At 37.5% G+C, this 27,216-nt stretch overlaps 3 protein-coding genes and 1 long non-coding RNA gene across 4 annotated transcripts in view; 2 read left to right on the top strand and 2 right to left on the bottom strand.

Annotated features, from left to right (window-relative positions):
- The window catches only part of LOC119076463 (pseudouridine-metabolizing bifunctional protein C1861.05), a 181,049-nt gene extending 173,049 nt beyond the window's left edge, over positions 1-8,000 (bottom strand). The window contains exons 1-9 of the mRNA XM_037183230.1: positions 7,851-8,000; positions 3,587-3,646; positions 3,289-3,439; positions 2,999-3,227; positions 2,804-2,937; positions 2,544-2,748; positions 2,355-2,486; positions 1,813-1,967; positions 1,666-1,725 (exon numbers count right to left, since the gene is read on the bottom strand). Coding sequence (XP_037039125.1) covers positions 1,666-1,725; positions 1,813-1,967; positions 2,355-2,486; positions 2,544-2,748; positions 2,804-2,937; positions 2,999-3,227; positions 3,289-3,439; positions 3,587-3,645 — 1,125 coding nt within the window. The 5' untranslated portion in view covers position 3,646; positions 7,851-8,000. The remainder of the gene's footprint in view (positions 1-1,665; positions 1,726-1,812; positions 1,968-2,354; positions 2,487-2,543; positions 2,749-2,803; positions 2,938-2,998; positions 3,228-3,288; positions 3,440-3,586; positions 3,647-7,850) is intronic.
- LOC119076464 (EF-hand domain-containing protein 1-like) lies at positions 5,022-7,895 on the top strand. The gene is made up of 10 exons (XM_037183231.1): positions 5,022-5,307; positions 5,368-5,584; positions 5,648-5,803; positions 5,870-5,943; positions 6,002-6,091; positions 6,302-6,486; positions 6,590-6,807; positions 6,865-7,204; positions 7,261-7,415; positions 7,481-7,895. The coding sequence occupies exons 1-10, from the start codon at positions 5,123-5,125 to the stop codon at positions 7,763-7,765; spliced, it is 1,905 nt and encodes a 634-aa protein (XP_037039126.1). The 5' UTR covers positions 5,022-5,122; the 3' UTR covers positions 7,766-7,895.
- A 2,597-nt stretch (positions 8,001-10,597) lies between the features above and the next one.
- Positions 10,598-12,838, top strand: LOC119076469 (carboxypeptidase N subunit 2-like). The gene is made up of 2 exons (XM_037183237.1): positions 10,598-10,920; positions 11,005-12,838. Exons 1-2 carry the CDS (start codon positions 10,880-10,882, stop codon positions 12,614-12,616), a joined length of 1,653 nt encoding a protein of 550 aa, XP_037039132.1. The 5' UTR covers positions 10,598-10,879; the 3' UTR covers positions 12,617-12,838.
- A 12,779-nt stretch (positions 12,839-25,617) lies between these two features.
- On the bottom strand, positions 25,618-26,325 carry LOC119076497. Its single transcript, XR_005087633.1, has 4 exons — positions 26,236-26,325; positions 25,960-26,112; positions 25,777-25,906; positions 25,618-25,719 (listed from the first exon to the last, which is right to left on the bottom strand). It is a non-coding gene; the product is annotated as an uncharacterized LOC119076497 (long non-coding RNA).
- Between the last annotated feature and the right edge of the window lie 891 nt (positions 26,326-27,216).

The raw sequence follows: 27,216 nt of genomic DNA, 5'->3' as shown, positions 1-27,216 counted from the left end.
TCACCCTCTGACCCGGGCGATCGCGATTACCGCGCATAGGTGGATCCGCGCCTGAATCCTGGAAGGTTCCGTTTAATAAAAAAAAAACAGAGAAAGTCGAAGTGGGTTTCTTAACTCCCGTTTTCATGAACAAAAAATAATTTTTACGACAAATATAATTTGTATTTTCGAATGATGTAAATATAGAGTTGAGTTATTAAATTCGCAGAAATGATTCGATTTCGTGTAAAAATAAAATTTAATTTTTTCCTATTTATAAAAGGTGAAAAAAAAATGTTTTTTAAAAATATTTTTGTTAATTAAATTAAAACCGAAACAATATGTGATCCATAAATATTAGAAATTTTGTTTTTTTTTTAATTAATGTTGGGAAAATGAACTGATTTCAGATCACAACAAAAATTCTATAAGAAAACTAAACAAAAACAAATTATAAAAATAAAAAACAAAATATTTACTCAGAGTATATTCAACCCAAAAATTGTTATTAAAAAAAGAAAAAAATAATAATTTGAGAAACTTAAAAACAAAAAAAAAATCTAAATCCCCCCCAATTAAATAAAAGAAAATATAAAACATTGTAATGTAGATGTAAACGAAAAATTATAAAAAAATATTTCAATTAAAATAAAATAATTAAAAATAAAAAACCAAAGTCTCTTTACTACACCGGTCGGTGGTGTCAAAAATAGTCTTGTCTTCGAGAACAAGTTCTAAGCTCAGATTACTTGAATATGGCTAGAACTGAAGCTGAACATATGACTAGAACTGAACGTGAACTTAAATTTTTTTGGTGACCTCAATTTACCTAAAATCTGAAGACTAATCAAAATTCATGTAAATCTGGTCAGATTTCAGGTATATTTGGGATTTTCTCAGTCATACCTGAAATCTGACCTGATTTCTCTAAATGTTATTAGTCCTCAGATTTCTTCAGCTGACTTCACACTCAGATATTTTCTTACAAAGGTCGACCCATGACCAGAAATTCCACATGAAGTTTTTATATCGCGGTACCAAACCTAAAGTTCACTCAAGCTTAATAATTTTGATAGTGGTGTGCTTGGTGACTGTATTGACTTACACACTGAATGGTTCATATTAGCTGTGCGCCTAATTTTCCTCAGAAAGTATTTGCATAGCTTGAGGTGTGGTTCAATAGTCACGTTAGGCCAGTGGTCTAGATTGAGTGAAGACTCAAAAAAAAAACAAACAAAACGCAAAGCAGGTGTTTTCAAAGACGCCTGTGGCTGGGGGCTGTTATTAGCAATTTTACATCTCTAACCACAATTTGTTGAGACTTTTACAAGAAAAAAAAGTTTTCGAATCCCTCATTACTCATAATGTTGTCGGAATATTATAGTAACGTTACCATAGCGTAAAACCCTGTTATGTACCTTCATCTGTTATCGATAACAAATTCAAGAATACGCGACAATCTCTGACTCATTTGATCTTATATAGCAAAACTCATGTCGAAAAAATGAAGTAAAAGATTTGAAATCCATCTCTTGCAGACAGACCAAATGAAGTAATAGATCCGAACACCTGAAATGTTTGGGGTCTTTGAAAGAATAATTGCTTTTTCGCAGTCATGAGTCCAACGATGCCATTTTTGATCACCTCCTGCAGCATGCAATTATCCTACCATTACGTTTCACTTACCTTTAAATCGTCATCGGCAATCGTGTAAGACAAATCGATAACTGACGCCCCAACCACAACCTGATTTATGTCAAAATGGTTTTAGATTTTGCGTCAGTTTATTCGTTCCGTGTAAAATCAAAAGATTTATGGATTTCATTTACTAACCGGGACTTTATTTGATCTATCGCTCACTACAAAGTCATTGCCGGCGCTCGATTTTATTTCACATTTCTTTTCCGGCTGCGTTGATGCTTTCAATTTGGCCAATTCGACGGCTATTTGAGCTGCAATTTTGGCGTTGTTTTTTATCAGGGCTATGTCTGTGAAAGAGAATTGAAATTGGGTCAAGGAAAATGGTTTGAGGAGCGAATCTTGTGACCAAATTCACTTGTGACGTAAATTTTAGCAACAAAATTGTTGCTGAAACGCTAGATTCATAACAGGGTAGTTGCTCATATAATCTGTCATTAGAATGTCTGAGGATTTGATAGGTTGTGGTAGTTTAAAGGTATCATTTCTGATTTTCCTGTTCTTCCAAAAAATTGCTCTCTCTTAACTGTTTCAACGAGTTTCCAGTTGCTACTCGGAATATTTCATGATTTTCGTTTCTAAGACTCTAATATTGTCATCCCTCTTATTGAGTCACTATCAATATACGACATACGACTCTTGTTAAGTCTATTGTACTATTAACTTCAAAAAATTACTTGTATCAAGGCTGCGTCCTTTGGTAATTTCTGCAATTTTGCTGAGCAGGAATGGTGTGATTTCTTTTCCACGAATGTCATTGGTTTCTGCGAGTTCAAGAGCATTTTTGATTGCCAGGTTGATTTCATCTTCTGTCAAATGAATCCATTTATATTTCTAAACCAACACCGGAAACGCTCAAAGTATACCATTCATAGCCCACTCCTCGGGCACTGGCGCTGCAATCAATATACCGGAACGTAGGCCCAAATTCAGATTACCATTTATAACTTCTGCTGCTTCCGATGGGCTGGCAAAATTGTACGGTGCTGTTGATCCACTTTTTCTGGTATAAAATGCTGGAAAATCTTTATTGCTACTTTGGTACGACGCCACACACACGCCCTGAGTTTCCTAAAGTAAAATCCAGCGTTTTTATTGAATTCGCCATAGTAAACTGAACTCTTACTAAGAACTCCAATGTTTTCGGAATGTCTAAGATTGATTTTACACCACTTGCAACCACAGCTACCGGATTTCTTCCCAATTCTACCAAATCTGCTGAGACATCCATGGTAACGTTGCCATCTCGATGTACACCACCTTCAAAAATATCTTTTTAGTGACTTACATTCGGATTGCTTTGTATGGCTGGGATTATTACCTATGCCACCAGTGGCAAAAACGTTTATTCCGACCATGTTTGCTATAATTAACGTTCCAGCCACGGTCGTGCCACCATTCATCTGATTACTAACAACGTATGCCATATCACGTCGGGAAACCTTAACGGATTGCTGATTATCGGGTCGAGCCAATACAACCAATTCTTCCGGTGACAATCCCACTTTGATACGACCGTTTAAAATTGCGATAGTTGCTGGAATGGCATTCTATTTGTGGTCCGTTTTTAATGAAAATTTTCGGTTTAGAGCCTCTCTGTTCATCACAAACCTCTTGTCGAATAATTTCTTCGACTTCGGCTGCAGTTTCCAAATTGTGGGGATATGGCATGCCATGTGTGATTATGGTCGATTCAAGAGCTACCACCGGACGATGAGATCTTAGTGCTGTGAGAATATTTGGTTTTATGTCGATGAGGGAACTGTGACAGAGAAGTTCAGAATTTCAACAACGATTTGGTTGACTCGAAAACCAATTGGCATCCAATTTTCTTTTTCAAAGTGTGACTATCTTCCACAGCGAAGATCAATTTCTCCTACGCAAATTGATCGTCAACATATAAACATACCTGTAGCTGGATAAATAACGTCTACTAGAAGAGTGGAATCGTCTGAATGAACGGAACATTCTGTAAAACATAAGAAGAATGAAAGGTAAATTTAGACCATAAACCGGAAGTAGATTTAGTGAAAATTTTGAGTATCGATCAATGAACGTAGTTGAAGTTACTTAAGTCACAACTGCATCGCTCATAGACCGGCGACCCACGGCTTGAAACATATACCAAATTGCTTTGTTACCCGACACGAAAAACATTTGTTTCCAGATCTTTGTTACCTAGCTCTAGAAGGACTGGAACGAGAGAGAGCTAGTATATATCTAGGTAACGGTGCATCGTAGAAAATTCAAATTGAGGTAAAAATTGAGACATTAGAGCCAAATTAAGTAAGCAATTGAACAGTAAAATTTTCGTTTTGAATTTTGAACTATCAGTCACGGGATGGACGTGATCCATCAACAAAAATTTTATTTTTCAATTTCATTGATTGTCCTGCAATTTCGACGACATGAGTATCGGCGACTTCCTGAAGAAACGGCGAGTAGTCGTTGTTTCTTCAGGAAGTCGCTGTTTCTTCAGGAAGTCACCGTTTCTTCAGGAACTCGCCGTTTCTTCTCGTCGTTTCTTCAGAAAGTCACAGTTTCTTCAGGATGTCGCCGTTTTATGTAAAAAGCGGTGACTTTCTGTGAAACGATGACTTCCTGAAGAAACGACGAGAAGAAACGGTGAATTCATAAGAAATAACAAGTTCCTGAAGAAACGGCGACGGAAGTTTCTAATCGTTTTTTCAGGAACTCACCATTTCTTCTCATTGATTCTTCGGGAAGTCACCGTTTCTTCATAAGGCCAAAAACCAAATTCTATCGTCTCTATACAGGAAGTGCAAATTCTATCGTCTCTGTACATGAAGTGCATATTCTATCGTCTCTATACAGAAAGTCGATAATAAGCGATTTGGCGGTATCTTTTTTGGCAGACTTTTTGGCAGTAACTTTTTGGTTGTTGAATAGTCTTGCTGTAATAATCTTTCTGTATTGAATACCAGCCATAAGGAAGTAATCCCTTTCACGGTGTGCCTTAACCAACTTTAAATGGAAGTGTCGCACCACATCGGATTTTTTTTGCTAATTCAATAGGGGGAGGTAGACTGGTTACAAAAATAGCAATAATAAGAAAAACGGCTGGGAGAATTTTTTTTGCGACCACTTTGAAGTCATTTTTCCATACATTTTCATGTATTTTATGAAAATGACAAAAATGTTTTTTTCGCCAAAATACGCATTCACAATTTTTATCATTAAAAAACATTATTTTTAGCAAAAAATTCTTCTACAGTATGCCTCTAAACACTGAGATTTCGTTTATACAGCTATTTGGATATATCAAATTCTGCTGGACATGAAAAGTAAATTTTTTTACATTTATTTCTGTAACATAGCAACGTAATAAATCGATGGATAGTAACAGTCATTCATTTTAAATCACTAAATGTTTGAGGCAAATCGGTTTCTGTTTTCTGTGCAGCTCGAATAAACAAAGCGGAAAATGGAAGGACTACCAAAATTACCTGGTCTCGATTTCAAAAATCGACTAAAACTGAATCATCACGTCGCTCATTCGTTAGACTTAGTGAACGGTTATCGAATCCCCAGAGCCCCGCCGCTGGGAATCGGTAAAGATGTGCTAAACGAAGACTCAATCGCTTATATTCGGAAAAATGACGCTACATTGTGCGTTCGTCCACATTTTCGAGTAATTCGAGTAAAATTGATAAATTGTTTCGTTCAAAGGTACGATGCTGTTTTCACGTACGGACGAGTTAAACAGGCTCCAGTGGAACCGTTCAGACCGCATTTCGTGCGCTACGACAAAGTCAAACTCACATTCAAAGCATTTTTCAAACAATCCGTCCCTGAATCGGGACTGGAACATTATCGCATTCGACTTGTGAATATCATGTATTTCATGGATGACGATACCATGACTGTGATTGAACCGAAGGTCGAGGTAATTTTACTACGAATCTGATTGACCAGTTTTCTGTTTTAACCCTCAAAAATGAATCGTTAGAACTGTGGATTTCCACAAGGTCGTCTGGTAAGACGGGGTAAAATTCCGAAGAACATCAACGGAGAGTATTATTATTGGAAGGATTTGAATATTGGAATCGATATCGATTTGTTTGGAATTGTTTACCACATAACGGACTGTGACGAATTTACTAGGGTTGGTGCAGTATTTCGATGCGAACACTCGTGACATTTTTTGTGAACGGCTTGAACTCTTTCACAGGACTTTATGATAGCCCAAGGAGTGGAACTCAATGACTCGGAATGTTCTCCTGTCGATTCTGTGGAACTGGATAAGTATATTGTGACCATATTGGAATGTCAGAAATTTTAGTAAAATTTTGAAAATTCAAAGAAAAACGGCGACCAGACCATATACAATGCAGACACCAACCACTGACGACAAACTTCGACGGTATCTAGAATTCCAAGGAAAGGTTTTATCGTAAGTTATTGGAAGCTAGTACTCCCAATCCTTAAGAAAACTAGAATCATTTCACAGACTCTAAGTGAGACGAAAACAAAACATTTTCCCGCCCCTCTCTTTTATCGATAATTTAAGCTAGCGGCAAGACGTGCCTCTTTTCTGTTCATTTCTTTAGAGGGGTCATATTCTATGATATCACCTCTAAACGAAACTGCTTTCGTTGGCTAGGTTCGACTGTGTTCTTGATGAATCCGATCGCCCACATGGCGAATGCATTACCTACAAAATGTACTACTATCTGGAAGATGATACTGTAGCCATCAAAGAGCTGAAGGAAAATCAGGAGGGACGAGACCATTTCCCTATGTTCATGAAACGAACCAAACTACCAAGAGATTGGAAACGACAACCAGGTGAATAGTATTCGATCCAGACATTACTACCAACCGGCAACATCTTTTGCTGTTTTTCCTATCGGGGAACGTAAATCGTTCTGATGATTCACTTTTTTAACAGCATCGTATCCTGCATGCCTGGAGGTAACCGATAATGAGGTGACCGAATATTATCAACCGACGGATTTTCGTATTGGTAACACTATTTACGTGTACGGACGTAGGTTTCTTCTACTCGACTGCGATCCATTCACACGAAAATATTACGCGAATGTCTTAAAGTCTTCACAGAATAGTAAGCTCAAGGTTGAGTTTCCGAAGAAGCCACTACCGAAACGGGTAAGAAACTTCGCCGTTAACCTAAGCTCTCTCAATTTACATCCAATTGACACACAGCCCCTTCCCGAATACCTTGGCTTCGGTACTCCCGAAGACTCGAGAACATCATGTCTGAATCTACATCCGAAAACACCGAAGAAGGACATAATTCGATACTTGGTGAATGCCAACAAGTACTTACGATTCGGTTGTGTCTTTGACACCGCACATCCGGAAGACAAAATGCGACATTTCGTTTTGAAGTATTCATTAGCCGATGGAACGCTTTCGCTGAACGAACCGCCGATTCGGAATTCGGGCATTCAAGGCGGAAAGTTTTTGTCAAGGAAATTGGTTGTGAAGCCTGGTTGTGACTTAAATGCACCGGAATACTACACGGCCAAGGATTTTTACATTGGTAATTGGTGATTAGAATGATCGCTGGGACAGTAACCAAATTTATTGATTCGGTAGGTGCGATGCTGACGATACATAGCCATCGATTCAAAATTATTAGTGCTGATCTGTACGTCTACCGCTATATGAAAGAAAACCCGGAACTATTTTCTGGCAATGCTATAGCCGGCGTTCGAGACTTTCTGCTACGGAACGGTTATTTGAAAGAGGACGTGAGTTTGAAGATTGTGTGTGAAATCATTGATCAGATTCTACTCTCCATTCCCTGTGCATATAGACTGGTATCTGTAAAGACGACACCCTTAACCGTTCATCAGGCGAAAAGACACCCGACTTAAATGATCGTCTTGAGAACATTCACTATTTCCCGGATGAACAGCCGTTTCAAGAACCATTCGACAAGAGTAAGGACAAAGATGCATCTCGTCCCTATCAACTGGTAGAAAACGAAATTAAAACAGAAACGGTGGGGCCATCAAACTGTCATGATGAATTTCCAAAATTACCGCGTCACCTCAACAAGAATGTTCATTTTGCTGAAGAGCCAGGAAAACATGACTGACCGGTCTCGCGGTTACACAGTTTAATGAGTGCATTTTCTTTCGGTCATTTGGGGCAATTGAAATAAAATTGTGAGCTTTACTTACATGGAATGGTATTAAAACTTCTTGAGTGCAATAACTAGTTTGCTTATGGATAAAATCCAGTGAACGATTTTGAACAACACAAATTTACGGACCTGCAATCGGATTTGTTTTGAAAAGAACTAAACTTCAACATCAGCTGTTAATGATGATGATCGTGCTACACACACTCATATCGTACACCTCGTACACTGTCATGTTACGCAGGCTAATTTTGTAGTCTAGCTTGGTTTACATTAACAGTTTTTGGTTCTTCCATTGCTTCACAATTTGAAAAGGCGAAAATTGAACTTGTCGAGCCCACCCGCCAATATTTATTTTTCAGCTCCACTTGGATCCACATTTTAACAACAATAGATCATCAGTGTCAAATAACGGTTTCTTCCGTTTCTTCTCTCAAAATAGTGTCAAATTAGTTGTCAATTTTACAAAGCTAACCTCAAACAATGACAGCTCCATATAGAATTTCGTATCATTGTGAATAGCTTTGTGAAAATGACAGCTCACTTGACATCTCAAACGACATTGACAATGATCTATTTTGTTTCCACGATGAGCAGTTGCAGAGATTGATTGGCTCGCCGTAAGTATAATACGCATAAAAGCCTTAGAAAATGGCGATCTGCGTGACCTCCCTAAAGTTTAAAGTGGGTATGTAACGTCATAATGTAACCGAAAATCAATATAAACGCCACTCCAGCGTACCGAACGCACCATTTCCATACAATATAATTCCCCAATTACGAATTTGTAAGACAACTTGGTGATATTCTTTTGTATAGAGTCACATACTATACGTATCACAATCCGCTTGACCTTCTCCAGTTTACAGTCTTGCATTTCTCCATGCTGTCATGCAGAGTCAGTTCTCGGAAAGCATTCTATTATTAAAATGAAATGCATAAATTAAGGCGACGAGATTAAAATTGATTACAATATTCATGAAGTCTGTCCGGGGGGTATATTGCTCGTGTAGATAATGCCTCACAGGTTGTTGTTAGCAGCCTGACGATTGGAGCAAATTTTGCAATTTATTTAAGGAGTATCTCTCTTCGCTCCTCTGAAAACTTTCGATTCATCGTTTTGAAGTTGGTCATTTTGATAGAAAATGCACCAAATTAACGTTTTCCAAACAATCAAAATCTTTCAACTTACTCTGTATGTTTCTATCTGTCTATCTATCGACGGTCGATCTCGGAAACTAGTCAGCCAATCTCCATGAAATTTTGCAGGAACCTCAGGGTGGGCATAAAAATGAAAATGTGATACGCCATTACCCCAGGAAAAACCAGAATTTTGTTTTATTGGCCTCGAAGTGGTTTCTGAGTGAGGTTTTCGAGGGTCGGGAACGCGTTTTCGGTTGTAGCTTAGCTGTATTGAAACCTAGACAGAGGCATGTGACCCATCAAATGAAAGGTATTCGTAACACGATTCGAACAAAAAAATAATTTAAAAAATCGGGGCAGATTCGTTTGAGCTAGAGTGATTAGAGTGACCAAATTTTGAGCTACTCGAGCGTAGGATGAAAGGACTAATATTTTTTGGGTTATGAGAGATAGAGAATTACTTTCTTCGGCAAAGTCTCAGAGTTTTACGAGTAGAACAGAGGGGCATATGTGAAAAATGTCGAAAGTTGGAAATGGGTGGGTCAATTATGTTTTTAGAGGTATTTTTTGAATGGTGACAGATAGAGAGTTACTTTCTTCGGCAAAGTCTCAGAGTTTTACGAGTAGAACAGAGGGGCATATGTGAAAAATGTCGAAAGTTGGAAATGGGTGTGTCAATTGGGGTTTTGGAGATATTTCTTGAATGGTGGCAGATAGAGAATTAATTTCGTCAAATTTTCGATTTTCGTCAAATTTTCTGAATTTCGTCAGATTTTTTAATTTCGTCAAATTTTCGATTTTCGTCAAATTTTCGAATTTCGTCAAATTTCGTCAAATTTTCGAATTTCATCAAATTTTCAAATTTCGTCAATTTTCGAATTTCGTCAAATTTCGTCAAATTTTCGAATTTCATCAAATTTTCAAATTTCGTCAATTTCGTCAAATTTTCGAATTTCGTCAAATTTTCGAATTTCGTCAAATTTCGTCAAATTTTCGAATTTCGTCAAATTTCGTCAAATTTTCGAATTTCGTCAAATTTCGTCAAATTTTCGAATTTTGTCAAATTTTCGAATTTCGTCAAATTTCGTCAAATTTTCGAATTTCGTCAAATTTTTGAATTTCGTCAAATTTCGTCAAATTTTCGAATTTTGTCAAATTTTTGAATTTCGTCAAATTCATGCATGTGGCAGATAAATTTTCTTGCTGGTCTGTTCCTGAACATCTGAAACTTTGCGACGCAGATTTTTTTGGTAAAATTTTGGTTGTTTCCAGTCTAAATTTTTTTTGTAAAAATTATTTGGCAGATGATGAGAAAACCTAAGCCAGCTTGTTTGAACTAATTGGGTGTAAAATTTAATTTTTGCGTAACGAAGCTGAAAGCGTCAACTCTAGCGATATCATTCATTTTAGAAATTGTATTTCAAAGACTGCGTCACACTTTTCTCGAAGAGATTTTTGTTGGGATATAGACTATTAATGACTAGCTCCTCCGTACAACAGTGTTATACATCACACACTTTGCTAACAACATTCTACGTATATAAAGCATAACTTAAGGCGACGAGTATGAGACATAATGCGTTTTTGTTTCCGCTCCTTTGATTTTTGTATAAATATTCTTTAAAAAAAATTCTTTCATTTTATACCACACACAGTCAATCGTGTTCTGTTATCGAAATCGTTTCTCAACTAAAATCACTCTCTATTTACTCTCCATTCGTCACTGTGCTGTTGCTGACTCTGCACTGTGTTCCTGTTGAACATTTTCTGATTATTACTTTTAGTCTGAACAAAATTTCTCGTTTTTAGTTTTGTTACAAAACACTGGCTGCATCCAGCATAATATTCAGATTTTGTTTTCGTTTTAATTTTGTTTTTATTTGCTTATTTGTTTTAAAGTTCACGTAGATAATTTTAACAAGTCGAATGTTTCGTGGAAGAAATACCAAAACGGATCACACTATGAGGTGATGCATAAAATTCATATTTTTCTTTTGTGTGTTTCGAGTCGAATAATAATGCTGAGCACGGGATTTTGTAAAATGTTACAGGTGGCTTTTTCAACTAATCGTATTGATGGTTATCCTAGCTGTAAACGACGTTCGATGTGCCAGTACAATGGAAAATGCAACAATAAAACCGGCTGCAGAAAAAATTACGGTCATATCGTGCACATTGACCAACATAACGGATTCACAGCCGGTGAAACCATCGTCCTGTTATCAGCGCATCACTTATCTGTTCATCAAAAATTCTCGTATCTCGGTGTTCCCGCACATTTTCGATTATTTCCCAAATCTGCAGAGTGTGGACATTTCTTCGGCAGGAGTTGAGCACATTGAAAGTACAACATTCGATTCGGCTACCCATTTGGACGTGCTGGAAATGGGAAACAGTAATATGCAAACGCTGCCCAACAATCTGTTCACACACGTTAACAACTTAACCAGCCTGGATCTGTCGAACAGTAGCATCGAGATCGTGGAACAGTTTGCGTTCCACGGACTGTCCAACCTGAAACGATTGGATTTGTCTGGTAATAAGATCGTTTCGCTGGATCGTCAACTTTTCCTGCCATTGAGCCGTCTGCAAAGTATCCGTTTGAGTAACAACAAAATCCAAGTGATCGATAGAGATCTGTTCATGCACAACAGTCGATTAATGTCTGTGTACCTATCCAGCAACGATATCATCAGCGTCGATCCGAACGCGTTCATGAACTGCATATTGGTGTCGTTGGATTTGGGATCGAATCAGCTGAACGATCTGGATCTGACCACAATTAAATATTTGAAGGAGCTGATCGTCAACGACAATCAGTTGCACGTACTCAGGATACCGTCCGTCACCGAAAAGATCGAGGCCAAGAACAACAGCATTGTCGCAATTGAGTCGGATGAGACGAATAAACTGGTGCAGCTGTACCTATCGGCTAATCACTTCACGAATTTTTCGAGTTTGACCATTTTGAATAAGCTCCAGTTCCTCGACCTGTCGGCCAATCACATCCGGAATTTCGCATTTTCCGATGTAAAAGCTCTGACGCAACTGAAAGAGCTGCAACTCTGCCGAAATAAATTACCCGAAATCAAAGTGGAAGATGTGGTCACCAATCTACCGAAACTGAAAATTTTGGAACTGTCCACGAAACACTGGTCCGATTCGTACGTCGAGCAATTGCAAACCGATCTGAAAGGCCACGGCATCTACTTGGGACAAAATCGCGACGTCCTTCCCGACGATGATTCGCCGGTTGTGCCCACCATTCGGCCGACACCAGTTCCATCACGAACAACCGTCAATCCGGCATTTACCACACCGAATTCCGGCAACGTTGAACCGCTGCTGAAGGAAATCCAAAAGCAACTGAGCGATCTGGAGTATCGAATGGGTGCGAATGCAGCGGCTGATAGTAAGAAAATGGACAGGCAATTGGCTGGTGTGGAGGATAAGCTGATGAAATCGAACGAGGCTAACGATGCCAAATTGGAGGTGTTACGATCGTCGTTTAAAGTCTACGAAGTGTTGGTCATCATAATGGCCGTTTGTGTATTCGTTTTCCTGTTGTTTAAATTGGTCGTGTACTCGAAACGAATGCTGAATGGTATGCAATATCGGCGAGCGCAGTCAAGCGATCCAATTTTTAGTGAGCAGGATCTTTAGGTTGATGTGCTTGTTTGTTTCAATTTCTTAGTTTAAGCTTAAGTTTTGTTATTGCCTTTAAAGATTTATGCCAAAAAAAAAATGGGGAGGGAGAAAAGAGCTTTACTTTTCGCAGATCGGGCTCGTATACAGTATAAAGTCGCTGTGATGTTAACTCAAATTGTAAATCATTTACCTAATGAAAAATGTTTTCATTTGATTGATTGATTGAAATAAAAATTTATTCGAATCTTTTTCTATGTTTTTCCGCGCCGAAGGCAAGGGCCTCAATCGCACAGGTTGAATTTTTTTACTTTTGCCCCGATTCGTCATACTATTTTTTTTGATACCAACATCGAAAGTTGATACGTATGGCAAACAGCAGAACAAAATGTTGAAATATGAAGGCATTTAGCCTGAAAATGCGGGGGTCCAGGGGCCAGCAGCCCCTGGTATATCAAAAATTTAATTATTTAGCCATCACAACAACAACACACGCAAAAATTAACAAATAACTAACAAATCATTCAGCAACAAAAAGTATCAACTTCGTATGTTAATTTCAATAAGAGCACTGGCGCACGCTTTATTTCAATTTTGATCGCAGTACACTTATTGACAAGAGTCGACTATTACATTATGTAGTCGACTTTCGCATTATGTATATTGACTTTCGCTTTATGTATTCTTTCTTTCTCCCCGCTCAAACACATAACTTGCATTTTTTTTACTTTCGCCCCGGATTTCGAGGGCCAAAGTATCAACTTTCGATGTTGGTATCAAAAAAAAAGTATTAGGAATGCAAATTGTTTAAGTAACAAACACTTAAGTATGAGATCAATTTACGAATAGTTGTAACTGCTGTCATGACCTGTGCTTGTTTTATAGAGAATTTTAATTCTAAAAAATTCCGAAAAAAATTCTCTAAAATAAGCCGTCCTAATGATCCTTCGTAATTGTTATTTGATGGATAATTTGTGGTTTGCAATTGTTTTGTATGTTCCACCAAAAATCACTCCACGAAACGGTAAATTCGGTTTTTATATATTTCCAGCCTTTCTCGAACTGGATACAATTTTGTCCATTATGTGGATAACACGTTTTTTCCTTATTCAAAACAACGAACCAAACATATTGTCTCGAATCGACGAAATTTCCCCTAATAAAACCCCATTCGTATCAGTCCTTCTTAAGACCACGGATTGAAACACTTACTTGGGTTATCCTAATGGTATAATACATCTCGACGGTCACACATCGTAGAATTATCTGAAGCACTTAATAAATAAATTGCTGCGTCCATAAAGTGAGATAAGATAAAATTTTGACCTGTAGTCACTGGGCATCTTTGTGCATTTTAGTATTAGTGTTCAACATTAGAGATATTCTGTTGAAGAGACAAACTACTAGTGGAATTGATGGGCTTGAGGAATCAGGTAGCAATATTTGTTCCTAATGCAAAGAGCCGCTGGAATGAAATAATTTTAAATCCTCCAAAGAAATGTATGTCGAGTGAGAGAAAGGGTATTAATGAATGTTTTAAGATCAAATGAAGTAGGTGTAAACTAATTCGAAACAGCTGGCAACTATGCTGTAAACTTGTAGAGGGAACCTCAAAACTCAATCGGTACGACAGAGCTATGAGCCTTATGAATAAAAGATCTATAATGGAACTTGGCCCAACCCCAATCTATACTCGTTATTTGAAGTCTGAGTCATAATGTAAAAGGTTGCTTGAAAAGTAATGTTGCCATCTTAATAAAGTTTTTCATACCTAGGACCCTAAAAGTGCGACTTCGTCTCGCCTTCGGCTTTGTCTAGAAACCTCTCATACGCTAAAAAAGACTTTTAGTCCTCCGTACGAAATGTACTATTATGATTTAAAAAAACAAGATAAACTGGAAAGTTTTAGAAGTAGTTTAGAAAAACTCGGGACCTTTTATTTTTTAAAGCACTAACTGGCCACAGTTCAGAAAAAGGTTTTCCATATAGGAAATCAATGGATACTATGGAAGTATGGAATAGCTCATTCGACAACCAAAAACGCATTCATTTCGGCCTTCAACTTTTCGTTGTTTTACAATATATGGAACCCAAATTCTCTTGTAATGGCGTTACGTCAAAATTAAGCGTTTCGTGTACCAATACTCCTCAGTAGATAGTTTTTCTCTATCAAGCTTAGAAATTAATGAAACATTAGGGGCCATTCATAAATTACGTAACGCCAAAAATACTGGTTTTTGACCTTCCTTTCCTTACTTGTAATTGATTTTTATGTATTACGGCAATATAAATAGCTATTCACTCACATGAAATATGCATTTACAGTGCCTAATCACGTAAATTTCGTTTTCTTTTGATCACGTGACATAACTCACAAAGGGGAGTATTGGTATTGCCCGACATTATCGTGTCACCTCCTGTTGTCAAAAAATCCAAATTTTGGAGTTACGCAATTTATGAATGTCCCCCAACACAGACATATGAACATTTCCACTTTTTTTAAAGTGTTTAGTTTATTTATGTCATAAAATGAGTAAGGCCTGTGAGCCTTTTAAAGTACATATTACAGTAGGATGTCAATCAACGCAAAATTAATAATTAAATATAAGGAAAAATTCAGACTGTAAGTTCATAAGTACAGGCAGTAAATCTAGTCAAAGTACGATAACAAACCGCTTAAGTCAAATAAAAATAAAAACAGTTGGGACAGAGCTACAATAGAATCGCATACAAGCATCGACACATTATCCGTCGGCGTAGGCAAATAACTCAGTCACTGAAACGATGAAATAACGAAATGGATACAACACATGAATCTAAGACACAAAAATGGTCCCTGCATGCACCCTTAAAGCCAGTTAACGATTTAATTTTTTTTAATGTGTAGGCATCCTGTACGTTGTATTTACATTGTCTGCGATGAGAATGTAAATGAAACTTACATGTTAGGTTTATGGTGATCACAGTTTGCCATTGAATTGTCAAGCATCAAGTAGCCTGTGCTCCAGCCTATATATACCGTTTATATTGCGTCAATAAATCATATATTCCCGGCTGTGGCCGAAGACACATCTACTGAGTTTCATTAGTAGATCTTGTACTGGTTGCAGGGCCTATTTTTGGAAATTTTTTTCCAAAATTTCCAAAAAATTTCCAAAAATTTCAAAAAAACTGCGAACGTCCAAAAACCAAATTTTTCCACCATTTCGAACGGTTTTGGCAACTGCTGAATCAGCCTTGCGTTTTATCTGACTTTCGATTATTTCTTGACACTATCAGGTTTCAAATGAAAATGAGCATGATTAATTTGAAAGATGAGAGCGTCAATAATCAAACATAAATCATTGAGAGCCGCTAAAACATAAGGCTGAGCTCCGGAGTTGCCAAAACAGTTCGAAATTATGGAAAACTTCGGTTTTTGGACGTCCGCAGTTTTTGGAAATTTTTGGCAATTTTTCAATGATTTTGTTTATGTTTTCACTTCACACAAACCACGATATAAATTAGAATCTACACAGGCAGAACTATTTTTGGTACACCTGCCATCGATAACATTAAGAAAACACTAAAATCACACTGAATTTATAGTTTAAAACAACAAAATCAAAAATTTTGCACTGAAACTGAGAATGACAACAACAAAGAAGTCAATTAAATATAACCGAAATGGCGTGCACAACCGATGCCTACTAAATGAAAATGAAATTTTAGTTCAAAATGGTTAGAAGTGGAAAGGTTCCGAAATACTGTTTTATGCAAAATTGTTTCGTAGTTTTCATCTTAGACACAGGATGTTTACACATTTTAAAGAACAGTACAGAAGAGCCTGTGTGAATGAGTAATACGTAATACATGTGTGCGAAATTAGGCGGTTCGCCTTCGGCTAACACGCCGCAAACATCGCACACATGTATTACTCATTTACATAGGCTCTGCTGTAATCTACTGTTAATATTCGGTGAGTTATAAGTCGAGAGGTATAAGTTTTTACGTGTTACGGCATGTTTCATTTTCGTTTACATTGCCTAATCACGTAAAGCATTGTACCCCACTTATCAAATACACAACTTGGAACCTCGGAAGTAATATACTATTAACGTGTTTTCGTCGGGTGACAAATCCTTTATCAACTCTGAACTAAAAAGCTATCGCATAGTCAATTAATAATTTTTAGCCCCGTACGAAGTACTGGGGGCTTATAAGATTAATATGCCGTTTGTAACACGTCGAATTGGAAGCAGACAGTAAGGGCAAAGCATTTGGTTATGTTCATAGATGACGAATCCGCAATAAAAACAAGGCATCAGAACAGTCGGAGCGTTTGCTGCGACTTAGCCCCGTACGATCCGTAATCCTATTTCGTCCGTAACCATAATACGTCCGTAGCCGTAATACGCCCGGAACCCTAATACGTCTACAACCCTCTAATGCGTCTGTTACCAAAATGCAAGTCAAGTTGGGCATGGTCAAATTTACTGAAAGTGTTCATTTTTAAAATTGCGCATAGCGCAATTACGAAAGCCCGTACGAAGTACCTCTCAAATAAAACCAACAATTTACGACATTATTTTATAAACCCAAATTTTTTTGCCAACTTTCCATTGGGTATTCAATTACCTCTCAAATAAAACAAAAACTAGCAAAATCGGTTGAGATTTACTCGATTTATGTGCAAAAAGCACTTAGGGCCGAGTAGCGGCCTTAGTCCAAGGGCGCAAATTTGAAACTTTTTTTGCCATCATTCTATTCGGCATTCAATTATCTCTCAAATGAAACAAAAACTAGCAAAATCGGATGAGATTTACTCGATTTATGTGCAAAAAACACTTAGGGCCGAGTAGCGGCCTTAGTCCAAGGGCCCAAATTTGAAAAATTTTTCGCCACGTTCTTTTCGGTATTCAATTACCTTCCATAAAAAACTAAATCTAGCAAAATCGGATGAGATTTACTCGATTTATGTGCAAAAAACACTTAGGGCCGAGTAGCGGCCTTAGTCCAAGGGCCCAAATTTTAAACTTTTTTCGCCACGTTCTTTTCGGTATTCAATTACCTTCCATAAAAAACTAAATCTAGCAAAATCGGATGAGATTTACTCGATTTATGTGCAAAAAACACTTAGGGCCGAGTAGCGGCCTTAGTCCAAGGGCCCAAATTTGAAACTTTTTTTGCCATCATTCTATTCGGCATTCAACTATCTCTCAAATGAAACAAAATCTAGCAAAATCGGATGAGATTTACTCGATTTATGTGCAAAAAACACTTAGGGCCGAGTAGCGGCCTTAGTCCAAGGGCCCAAATTTGAAACATTTTTTGCCATCATTCTATTCGGTATTCAATTATCTCTCAAATAAAACAAAATCTAGCAAAATCGGATGAGATTTACTCGATTTATGTGCAAAAAACACTTAGGGCCGAGTAGCGGCCTTAGTCCAAGGGCCCAAATTTGAAACTTTTTTCGCCACGTTCTTTTCGGTATTCAATTACCTTCCATAAAAAACTAAATCTGGCAAAATCGGATGAGATTTACTCGATTTATGTGGAAAAAACACTTAGGGCCGAGTAACGACCTTTGAGCCCTCCCAACAAGCTCGCGTTGCATCCTACACAAAAACAATGTTCAGCAACTTTGTTCTACTCGTCAATACCTTTCATTTGATATATCACAAGCAGCTATTACGTGCGTATTTCGGTAGATATCGTCGAAAGACTGAAAAACACCTATAGGGCCCTAGCTCTGGAAGGGCCGACCCTACCATGCCCATTTTCGAACTTGACCTTACTTTTGTCGATACCAATCGGGGAAAAAAAGAATTTTGAAAAAAGGTTGTGATTTGCTCAAGCTAGAGGGGTCACGGACGGACGGACGGACGGACGGACGGACATTTTTTTTATTGCGGATTCGTCATCTATGAACATAACCAAAAGCTTTGCCCTTACTGTCTCCTTCCAATTCGACGTGTTACAAACGGCATATTAATCTTATAAGCCCCCAGTACTTCGTACGGGGCTAAAAATGTCCGTCCGTCCGTCCGTCCGTCCGTCCGTGACCCCTCTAGCTTGAGTAAATCACAACCTTTTTTCAAAATTCTTTTTTTTCCCGATTGGTATCGACAAAAGTAAGGTCAAGTTCGAAAATGGGCATGGTAGGGTCGGCCCCTCCAGAGCTAGGGTCCTATAGGTGTTTTTCAGTCTTTCGACGATATATACCGAAATACGCACGCAATAGCTGCTTGTGATATATCAAATGAAAGGTATTGACGAGTAGAACAAAGTTGCTGAACATTGTTTTTGGGTAAGATGCAACGTGGGCTTGTTGGGAGGGCTCAAAGGTCGTTACTCGGCCCTAAGTGTTTTTTGCACATAAATCGAGTAAATCTCATCCGATTTTGCTAGTTTTAGTTTTTTATGGAAGGTAATTGAATACCGAAAAGAACGTGTCGAAAAAAGTTTCAAATTAGGGCCCTTGGACTAAGGCCGCTACTCGGCCCTAAGTGTTTTTTGCACATAAACCGAGTAAATCTCATCCGATTTTGCTAGTTTTTGTTTCATTTGAGAGATAATTGAATGCCGAATAGAATGATGGCGAAAAAAGTTTCAAATTTGGGCCCTTGGACTAAGGCCGCTACTCGGCCCTAAGTGTTTTTTGCACATAAATCGAGTAAATCTCATCCGATTTTGCTAGATTTAGTTTTTTATGGAAGGTAATTGAATATCGAAAAGAACGTGGCGAAAAAAGTTTCAAACTTGGGCCCTTGGACTAAGGCCGCTACTCGGCCCTAAGTGTTTTTTGCACATAAATCGAGTAAATCTCATCCGATTTTGCTAGTTTTTGTTTCATTTGAGAGATAATTGAATGCCGAATAGAATGATGGCGAAAAAAGTTTCAAATTTGGGCCCTTGGACTAAGGCCGCTACTCGGCCCTAAGTGTTTTTTGCACATAAATCGAGTAAATCTCATCCGATTTTGCTAGATTTAGTTTTTTATGGAAGGTAATTGAATATCGAAAAGAACGTGGCGAAAAAAGTTTCAAACTTGGGCCCTTGGACTAAGGCTGCTACTCGGCCCTAAGTGCTTTTTGCTCATAAATCGAGTAAATCTCAACCGATTTTGCTAGTTTTTGTTTCATTTGAGAGGTAATTGAATACCCAATGGAAAGTTGGCAAAAATTTTTGGGTATCTAAAATAATGTCGTAAATTGTTGGTTTTATTTGAAAGGTACTTCGTACGGGCTTTCGTAATTGCGCTATGCGCAATTTTAACAATGAACAGTTTCAGTAAATTTGACAATGCCCAACTTGACTTGCATTTTGGTAACAGACGCATTAGAGGGTTGTAGACGTATTAGGGTTCCGGGCTTATTAGGGCTACGGGCGTATTATGGTTGCGGACGAAATAGGATTACGGGTTGTACGGGGCTAAGTCGCAGCAAACGCTCCGACTGTTCTGATGCCTTGTTTTCATAAAAATGGATTGGCATAGAAAATTTTTTATGGACACCAATGTAATATCTATTAGATGCTTGGAAGTAATTTATTACACTCGGAATTAATTTTGTGAAATCGCGAACTCATTCGTGCGCTTTTATGAAACTCGGTTTGGAAACTCTTATTTTGACTCGTGTACCAATGTCTCACAATTGTCTCACAATTCCCTTGACTGGAAGCTATCTCAGAAAAACATGATTTTATAATGTTGATTGTAGCCTCAATCGAAAACACGGTGAGCTTTAAAAAAAATTTATTCGACCTCTCGTGCACATGGGATATTTTTATGGGAATGTGCTCAGGGGCCTCCCAGGATGACGAAATGACTATTCCGGGAATAGTATTCCCAAAATATTTCGATGGGAAAATTTTTAATTAGATCGATTTTTCGTTTTTTTGGGACCTGCGGGAAGCTTCGAAGACTGTTTGGACCTTACTGGTGACTCGTTTGAACACAAAAATATAGTTGCTGTTTAGCCTGAGATGTAAGCTTTACAGCGATACCAATCATGACATTCATGACTACCAACAAACATCTTGTATGAGGCATAGTCATTCAACTAGATGCCTGCGAATTTCAAAGGCTGTATCACACGTGGATGATTTCTATTTTGTCTCAAGAAGTAGTTATGTTTAGTTATTTTACATAATTTAAGGGGTTAATAAAGGTCGAAAAATGAGTTTGTATTTCATTCTGATATAATCTTTGTTGTTAGACCTGAACAACCATCCCATTTTCTTCGTAAAATGTCTCATTTTTTAGTGGACACAACTAAAATGTTTCAGAATTAGCTTAGAATAGCTATTGGAGAAACTACATACGAAACAAAAGAAAATACAACCAAGGTTTGTTAATTTTTGACTCGAGATAGTGCAATTTGCTCATGGGTTTAAATTTATAATTTTTTTATTTCGAGTCAAAAATCTTCTTTCGACCTTTATTAAATCCTTAAATTATGTAAAATAACTAAACATACTTCTTGAGACAAAATAGAAATCATCCACGTGTGATACAGCCTTTGAAATTCGCAGGCATCTAGTTGAATGACTATGCCTCATACAAGATGTTTGTTGGTAGTCATGAATGTCATGATTGGTATCGCTGTAAAGCTTACATCTCAGGCTAAACAGCAACTATACTTTTGTGTTCAAACGAGTCACCAGTAAGGTCCAAACAGTCTTCGAAGCTTCCCGTAGGTCCAGGGCCTATTATTTGGGAATCGATTTTGGGAATATTTGGGAATTTTGGGAATATTTGAGAATATTAGGGAATTTTGGGAATATTTGGGAATTTTTGGAATTTTCCCAAATATTCCCAAATATTTCCAAATATTCCCAAATATTCCCAAAAATTCCCAAATATTCCCAAATATTCCCAAATATTCCCAAATATTTCCAAATATTCCCAAAAATTCCCAAATATTCCCAAAAATTTGGAACCTCGGACGTAATGTGCTTGACGTGATTAGGCAATGTCAATGCATATTCCTTATGAATAAAGGGTTATTTTCATTGCACTTAAAACTTAAATCTTTTGGGGTTCCTCCATCGGCTTAAAACAGGTCATTTTGTGTATTAAAAAGTTTATAAGGATAATATCCACTGATCGTTCAAATATTTAAAGGGTAGTTCCTGAGTGAAAAGACATCTGCGTATCTACAGCCGACTTCTTCAATTCAGTTCAATATTTGGGAATTTTTGGGAATTTTTGGGAATATTTGAGAATATTTGGGAATATTTGAGAATATTTGGGAATATTTGAGAATTTTGGGAATTTGGGGAATTAATTTCCAAATAATAGGCCCTGTGTAGGTCCCAAAAAAACGAAAAATCGATCTAATTAAAAATTTTCCCATCGAAATATTTTGGGAATAGTCATTTCGTCATCCTGGGAGGCCCCTGAGCACATTCCTGCAGGGTAAGAGAATAAAACTCCGTGTTCTCTTACACTGACAAAATATATTGAATGGAATGATCGATTGACACGTCCGTACGTTCGGACCGCGTCGACTAGAATGACTCGATATAATGCAATGTGTGTGACGTATGTATGCGGGTGGTGAATGGTATAACCTGAGCCGCCGCACTACTTCCCTCTTAGAAAATTTTTACAAGGAAAAAATCTCGTCGGTAAGCTGTCGTGTATCATTACATCATGAATCTACGTTAAAATTCAATCGAAAAATTAAAAAAAAAATGATTCGTTTGACAAATTTCAAGTTAGAAAAGTCGTTCGTTGATCGTTTTCTGCACAGAAAATCGCGTGCACTCCCGGGTCGTCGTCCCAGGATTCGCTGATGATTCGCGCCGTATGAATTCGGTCCAACATCAAGATGGATTTGTTTGTCGGCCTTGTGAGTTCGTTCGGTAATCGATAACTGGATTCCAATCAATTGAAGATGAATCGAACGATGATTCGGTGGGTGTTGAGTCGCTTGTCGTTCAAGTGTTTAACTTCGATGACTGACTGGATCCAAAAATTTCCAAAAATCCAGTCTTGGTCGTCGCTCGTCGATCGTTTCGTTTGTTGTGGTCGCTCACTGGATCCAAAAAGCCGCAGGAAATCCAGTTTCGGTTCGCTGGTGTTCGCTCGTTTGGCAAGATCAACACTTCGGTTGATTGTTGCAGTGAAATCCTCGTTGAATTTCGGTGTTAAAATTGTTCGCTTTGTTCGGTGTGAAATTCTCGTTGAATTTCCGTGGTGTCGCCTGTCGTATTGACAGTAATTGTGGTCGATGATTCTAGCCGGCCACGTTGTGTCGTTTCGATGGATGTCGTGAATTGTATGCATCGGGTCCCATAAACAAGATTTGATCAGATCGAAGAAATTGTTGCCGCAGTCGAAAATAGTTGTCAAAAATTTCGTTGACATTTCGTTTGGTTTTCTCCAATATTTGGTATTTGTGACACACGGCAAGTGAGCGAGTCGTTCGTACGGCTACTGTTTGTCCGATGGCGCTAGTTGTCGATATGTCTGAACAATGGGTGCACTAAACAATGGATGCACTAAACAATGGATGCGATGAACAATATATGGGCCACGCGGTGCTGTGCAGAATTTTTTTTCAAAACCATCCGATGTCCGTATGAAATTCGTAAAAAATGTTGCTGTTTTTGATGCACAAAACCTAGCGACATTGCAGAATCGGATTGAGCACTTGGCAAAGTCTATGGAAATCGCGAAAATCGCTTTCACTACACGGGACAAAATTCACTCGCGTTTTATTTTTGAGATATTTAATCGAATTTAGTGGCGAATTAATTGAGCGCAGGTTGCGATGCGTTCGAATGTCGGGGTCACCAGTGCAGGGTAAGAGAATAAAACTCCGTGTTCTCTTACACTGACAAAATATATTGAATGGAATGATCGATTGACACGTCCGTACGTTCGGACCGCGTCGACTAGAATGACTCGATATAATGCAATGTGTGTGACGTATGTATGCGGGTGGTGAATGGTATAACCTGAGCCGCCGCATTCCCATAAAAATATCCCATGTGCACGAGAGGTCGAATAAATTTTTTTTAAAGCTCACCGTGAAAAGTATTACTTTGATGAAATTCGATTTTGTTGGGTAGTGATCAAATCATCTTAAGTTTGTTTTCGATAATGTGCATGAAACAAGTAGGAAGAAAAATCTCGTCAGCACATGCCCAGCCTCTAACCGGTAAACATCTCTTGTTAGTGAACTGCTAACAACTTGATAGTTGACTAACAACTTGACAGTTGACTAACAAATTTGATGCGTCTACCACCAAAGAAAGATATTTTTCCTCAATGTCTTACGGCAGAAAAATGCCTGCCTGCCTGCCTGCTCAAATGAGCACACTATGATTGAAAAGTTTAGGAAATTTTATGAAAAACGTTAAATGTAACCATCATTATTTGTGAGCAATATAAGATAAGTCATTCTCAACTAATTTCTGAATATTAAGAGGGTATACAAGGGTTTAGCTGTGGACATAAACCAAATACTATGGCGCCACCTCTTTTAATTCAAGTGAAATGCTCATTGTGTCTTCAATAACAAAAGAATCTGGAACATCGAAGACGGCCACCATAGAAATAGTGTGAAAGCAAGATGGCCGCCGTGGTAGAAAAATTTTTGATTTTTATTAATTTAATCAAAACAAAAAGGAATTTTAGAAAAAGGAAAACACATTTTCGTGGTCAGCGACATAAGGAACGGTTTTGATATAGCAACTTATGTGTTTATTCTCGATGTACTGCCGAAAAAATGTACCTAAAGTGGAAAAAAATTTTGCCTTGCAGACGTGAAAAATTGTGAAAAATAATTGTGAAAATCAAGTAATTTTATAAATGCGAACACAAATTTCTGTTAAGTAAGGCTCAAATTAATCGTTAATTCCCTTTTTGCTGTATTCCATCTCTTGAGTCCTGAGAATTATGTTCCTAAATATGCCCTATTTTTCGCGCAATTTTGGTTCTTGTCGGAAGCTAAACCCTTGTACCCTCTTAAATATTTTACAACTCCCATACGAGTCGTGATAATTTTATGGGATATTATATTCGACCGATAGAAAAATTCAATTTTACCGATAAAAAATAATAAAATACCGATAGAAATGTGGTACATGTCGTTGGCACCTCTTCAGTAAATCAGTAAAAAGTAAAAAAAAGTCTTTCCTTCACATTTTTCACGATTTTGGAAATGTAAAGCAAAGGCGGTTCGTTCCTAGGGAATTCATCCTTCAACGAAATGTAATGAGAAGGTGTTTGTCCGTTCCTAGGGAATTCATCCTTTTGCAAAATGTAACGAGAAGGTGTTTTGTTCGTTCCTAGTCAATTCATCCTTCTACGAAATGTAACTTGAAGACGTTTTGTCTATTCTTCACTTTTGTCGTTTTCTGAATCGACGAGAAAAATCGACAAAAGTGAAGAAACGACAAAAAAAAATTAATTAAATTCGTTAATTCATATTTTATTCACGATTGAAGGTTTTGTAAATTTAGTAAGTACCGGGGGACTTCCTTTTTTGTACAAAACTGTAAGAGAAGAATATCTATCGCGTTTTTTGATAAAATTTACAATTTTCGTTTAGAAAGGAGGTAATAAACCTCGTCCAGGGCGTGTGTTGATGGCAACGTTCCAATAACTGATGCTGCATTGCGTTTTTTTATTTCTGATTAAATATGACAAAATGGCAATCAAACAGAATAATAGATAGCTCATACGAGTCGCATTTTATTTACGATTTATGGTTTATTGAAAATCTTTGCCTAAAGTTTGCCTAAAAACAATCGTCCAAAACAAATACTCAAAAAAAAAAATCATGTAAGGGGTCGAAAACCCGAGAAAAATCTCGAAACTCCCTCATTTTCGCCTTGACACATGAAAATAACAATTTTTTAATACCAACATCGAAAGTTGATACTTACCACAAATTTTGTGTATAAAAGTTGTAAAAAAGGGGCGAAAGTTATTACTTTCTCCCCTCAAAATGCGGGATGCATTTTTTTACTTTCGCCCCTCATATGCGGGGTAAAAGTATCAACTTTCCATGTTGGTATAATTTTTTTTTGAACAATGTGATATTAAAACTAGATCAGCAGAGACGGCGACCGAAATGTTTATGTCATCTTTGTCCGATTATGGACAGCATTCGTGAGTAGTTCTAGAAATCGTAAAAGAGATGTTTTTAACCAATTTTGCTTAATATTTTCATTAATACCCAAACGTTGTACCATCACAGCTTAAATATCTCCCTGAAGGCTTCAACTTCCCCCCAAATTCGTTTCTGCATACTCTACTAGCTTTATATGCACTACCGTAACAACTCTTCGACCATTTGCATCCAGGCCCTGAAATATTTCTATGATATTCGTTCTTTCGAATGTAAAGTTATGAAAATTACTCAATTGATCTTCTCTGCAACACTGCACTCTAGTCGTGTCCCACTTACATCCTTTATTGCTAGTTCCTCCGGAGTAAAGAGCACCAGCACCATATTTACGACATATAATTGTGCCTTTGTATAAGAGTCCCTCACATCCGCTCCAAAAGCAATCTATTTCGCATCAAAATATGAGGAGTCGTTCATAAATTACGTTGGAATTTTGGAATATATGTAATTTATAAACGACCCTGAGCAAGATATCAAAGACAAAAATAAGAAACTTCTATTCCATACCGTACTGCATTGACAGTGCAACGCAACTGAACAACCAAATAATTATCGACAACTTCATTTCCGATTTAAACCAATTACAACTTATTGCAAAGAAGTACTTATGCCAGAACAATTGTTAACTCGCTTTTATAGTTGTGCGTGAGAGAATTTCGACCCACTCTCTTTGTCAATAACCGATAAGATGTTGAGTGTCGCAGTCGCACGCTACTGTAATATCGCTAGTCAGACAAAAGATCTAGCGCTAAAGTTTAATAAAAAAAAAAACAAACGAAAACAAGAGACCTAAGCGAAGACCGGTACATAGTTTAAAATCAAAAACATCAAAGCTCTGACGAGTTCGTTACCATTCATGTCATAGCACAATCGTGTTCCAAGAATTGTGCTTGGAGAAAATGGCCATTTTCTCCACTGCTGCGAAAGTTTGTGTTGCCCTTATGTGAAAAGTTATGTGTTTCACTCGGGAAGAAAAGTGAAAGCTGCGTTTTTTCGGGTGGCTTATTCGCAGTTTGTTCTGATCCGTTATATCTTGGTATATTTATCTATGGTCAGCATATCACTAACTGAATAATCGAATCTATTACCTCTTTTGATCTGTACAAGACAGCATCATTAACGGTTCATTTTTGTCATCGCTGTCGATAACTGATTAATTGAATCGCCGTCCGTGAATGGCTAAAGTTCATGTTGTAATGGAATGTATGTTTCAAAAGATGTCTTGTTGTCGTTTACAGAATATTTTTGCTTCGTTTAGCGACGCTAACTTATTTTCGTTATGGAGTTAGTTTTTAAATGAGTAATTTACGAATTTATTATCATCACAATAAATTAATGCGTTACTAGAAATGTAAATGCAATCACAGGTTAATGCATATTCTATGATATTAATTCGTGTACGATAGACAATAAAATGAAATTCAATGTTTGTAAGGAAAAAACAATTGAAAACACCCACAATATAAGTCAAGGAGAAGCATTACCGTT

Source organism: Bradysia coprophila, unplaced genomic scaffold (genome assembly GCF_014529535.1).
Source record: "Bradysia coprophila strain Holo2 unplaced genomic scaffold, BU_Bcop_v1 contig_232, whole genome shotgun sequence".
In the NCBI taxonomy this organism is placed as follows: domain Eukaryota; kingdom Metazoa; phylum Arthropoda; class Insecta; order Diptera; family Sciaridae; genus Bradysia; species Bradysia coprophila.
The sequence above is the reverse complement of the archived record's forward strand: the minus strand, read 5'-3'. Positions and strand labels throughout refer to the sequence as shown.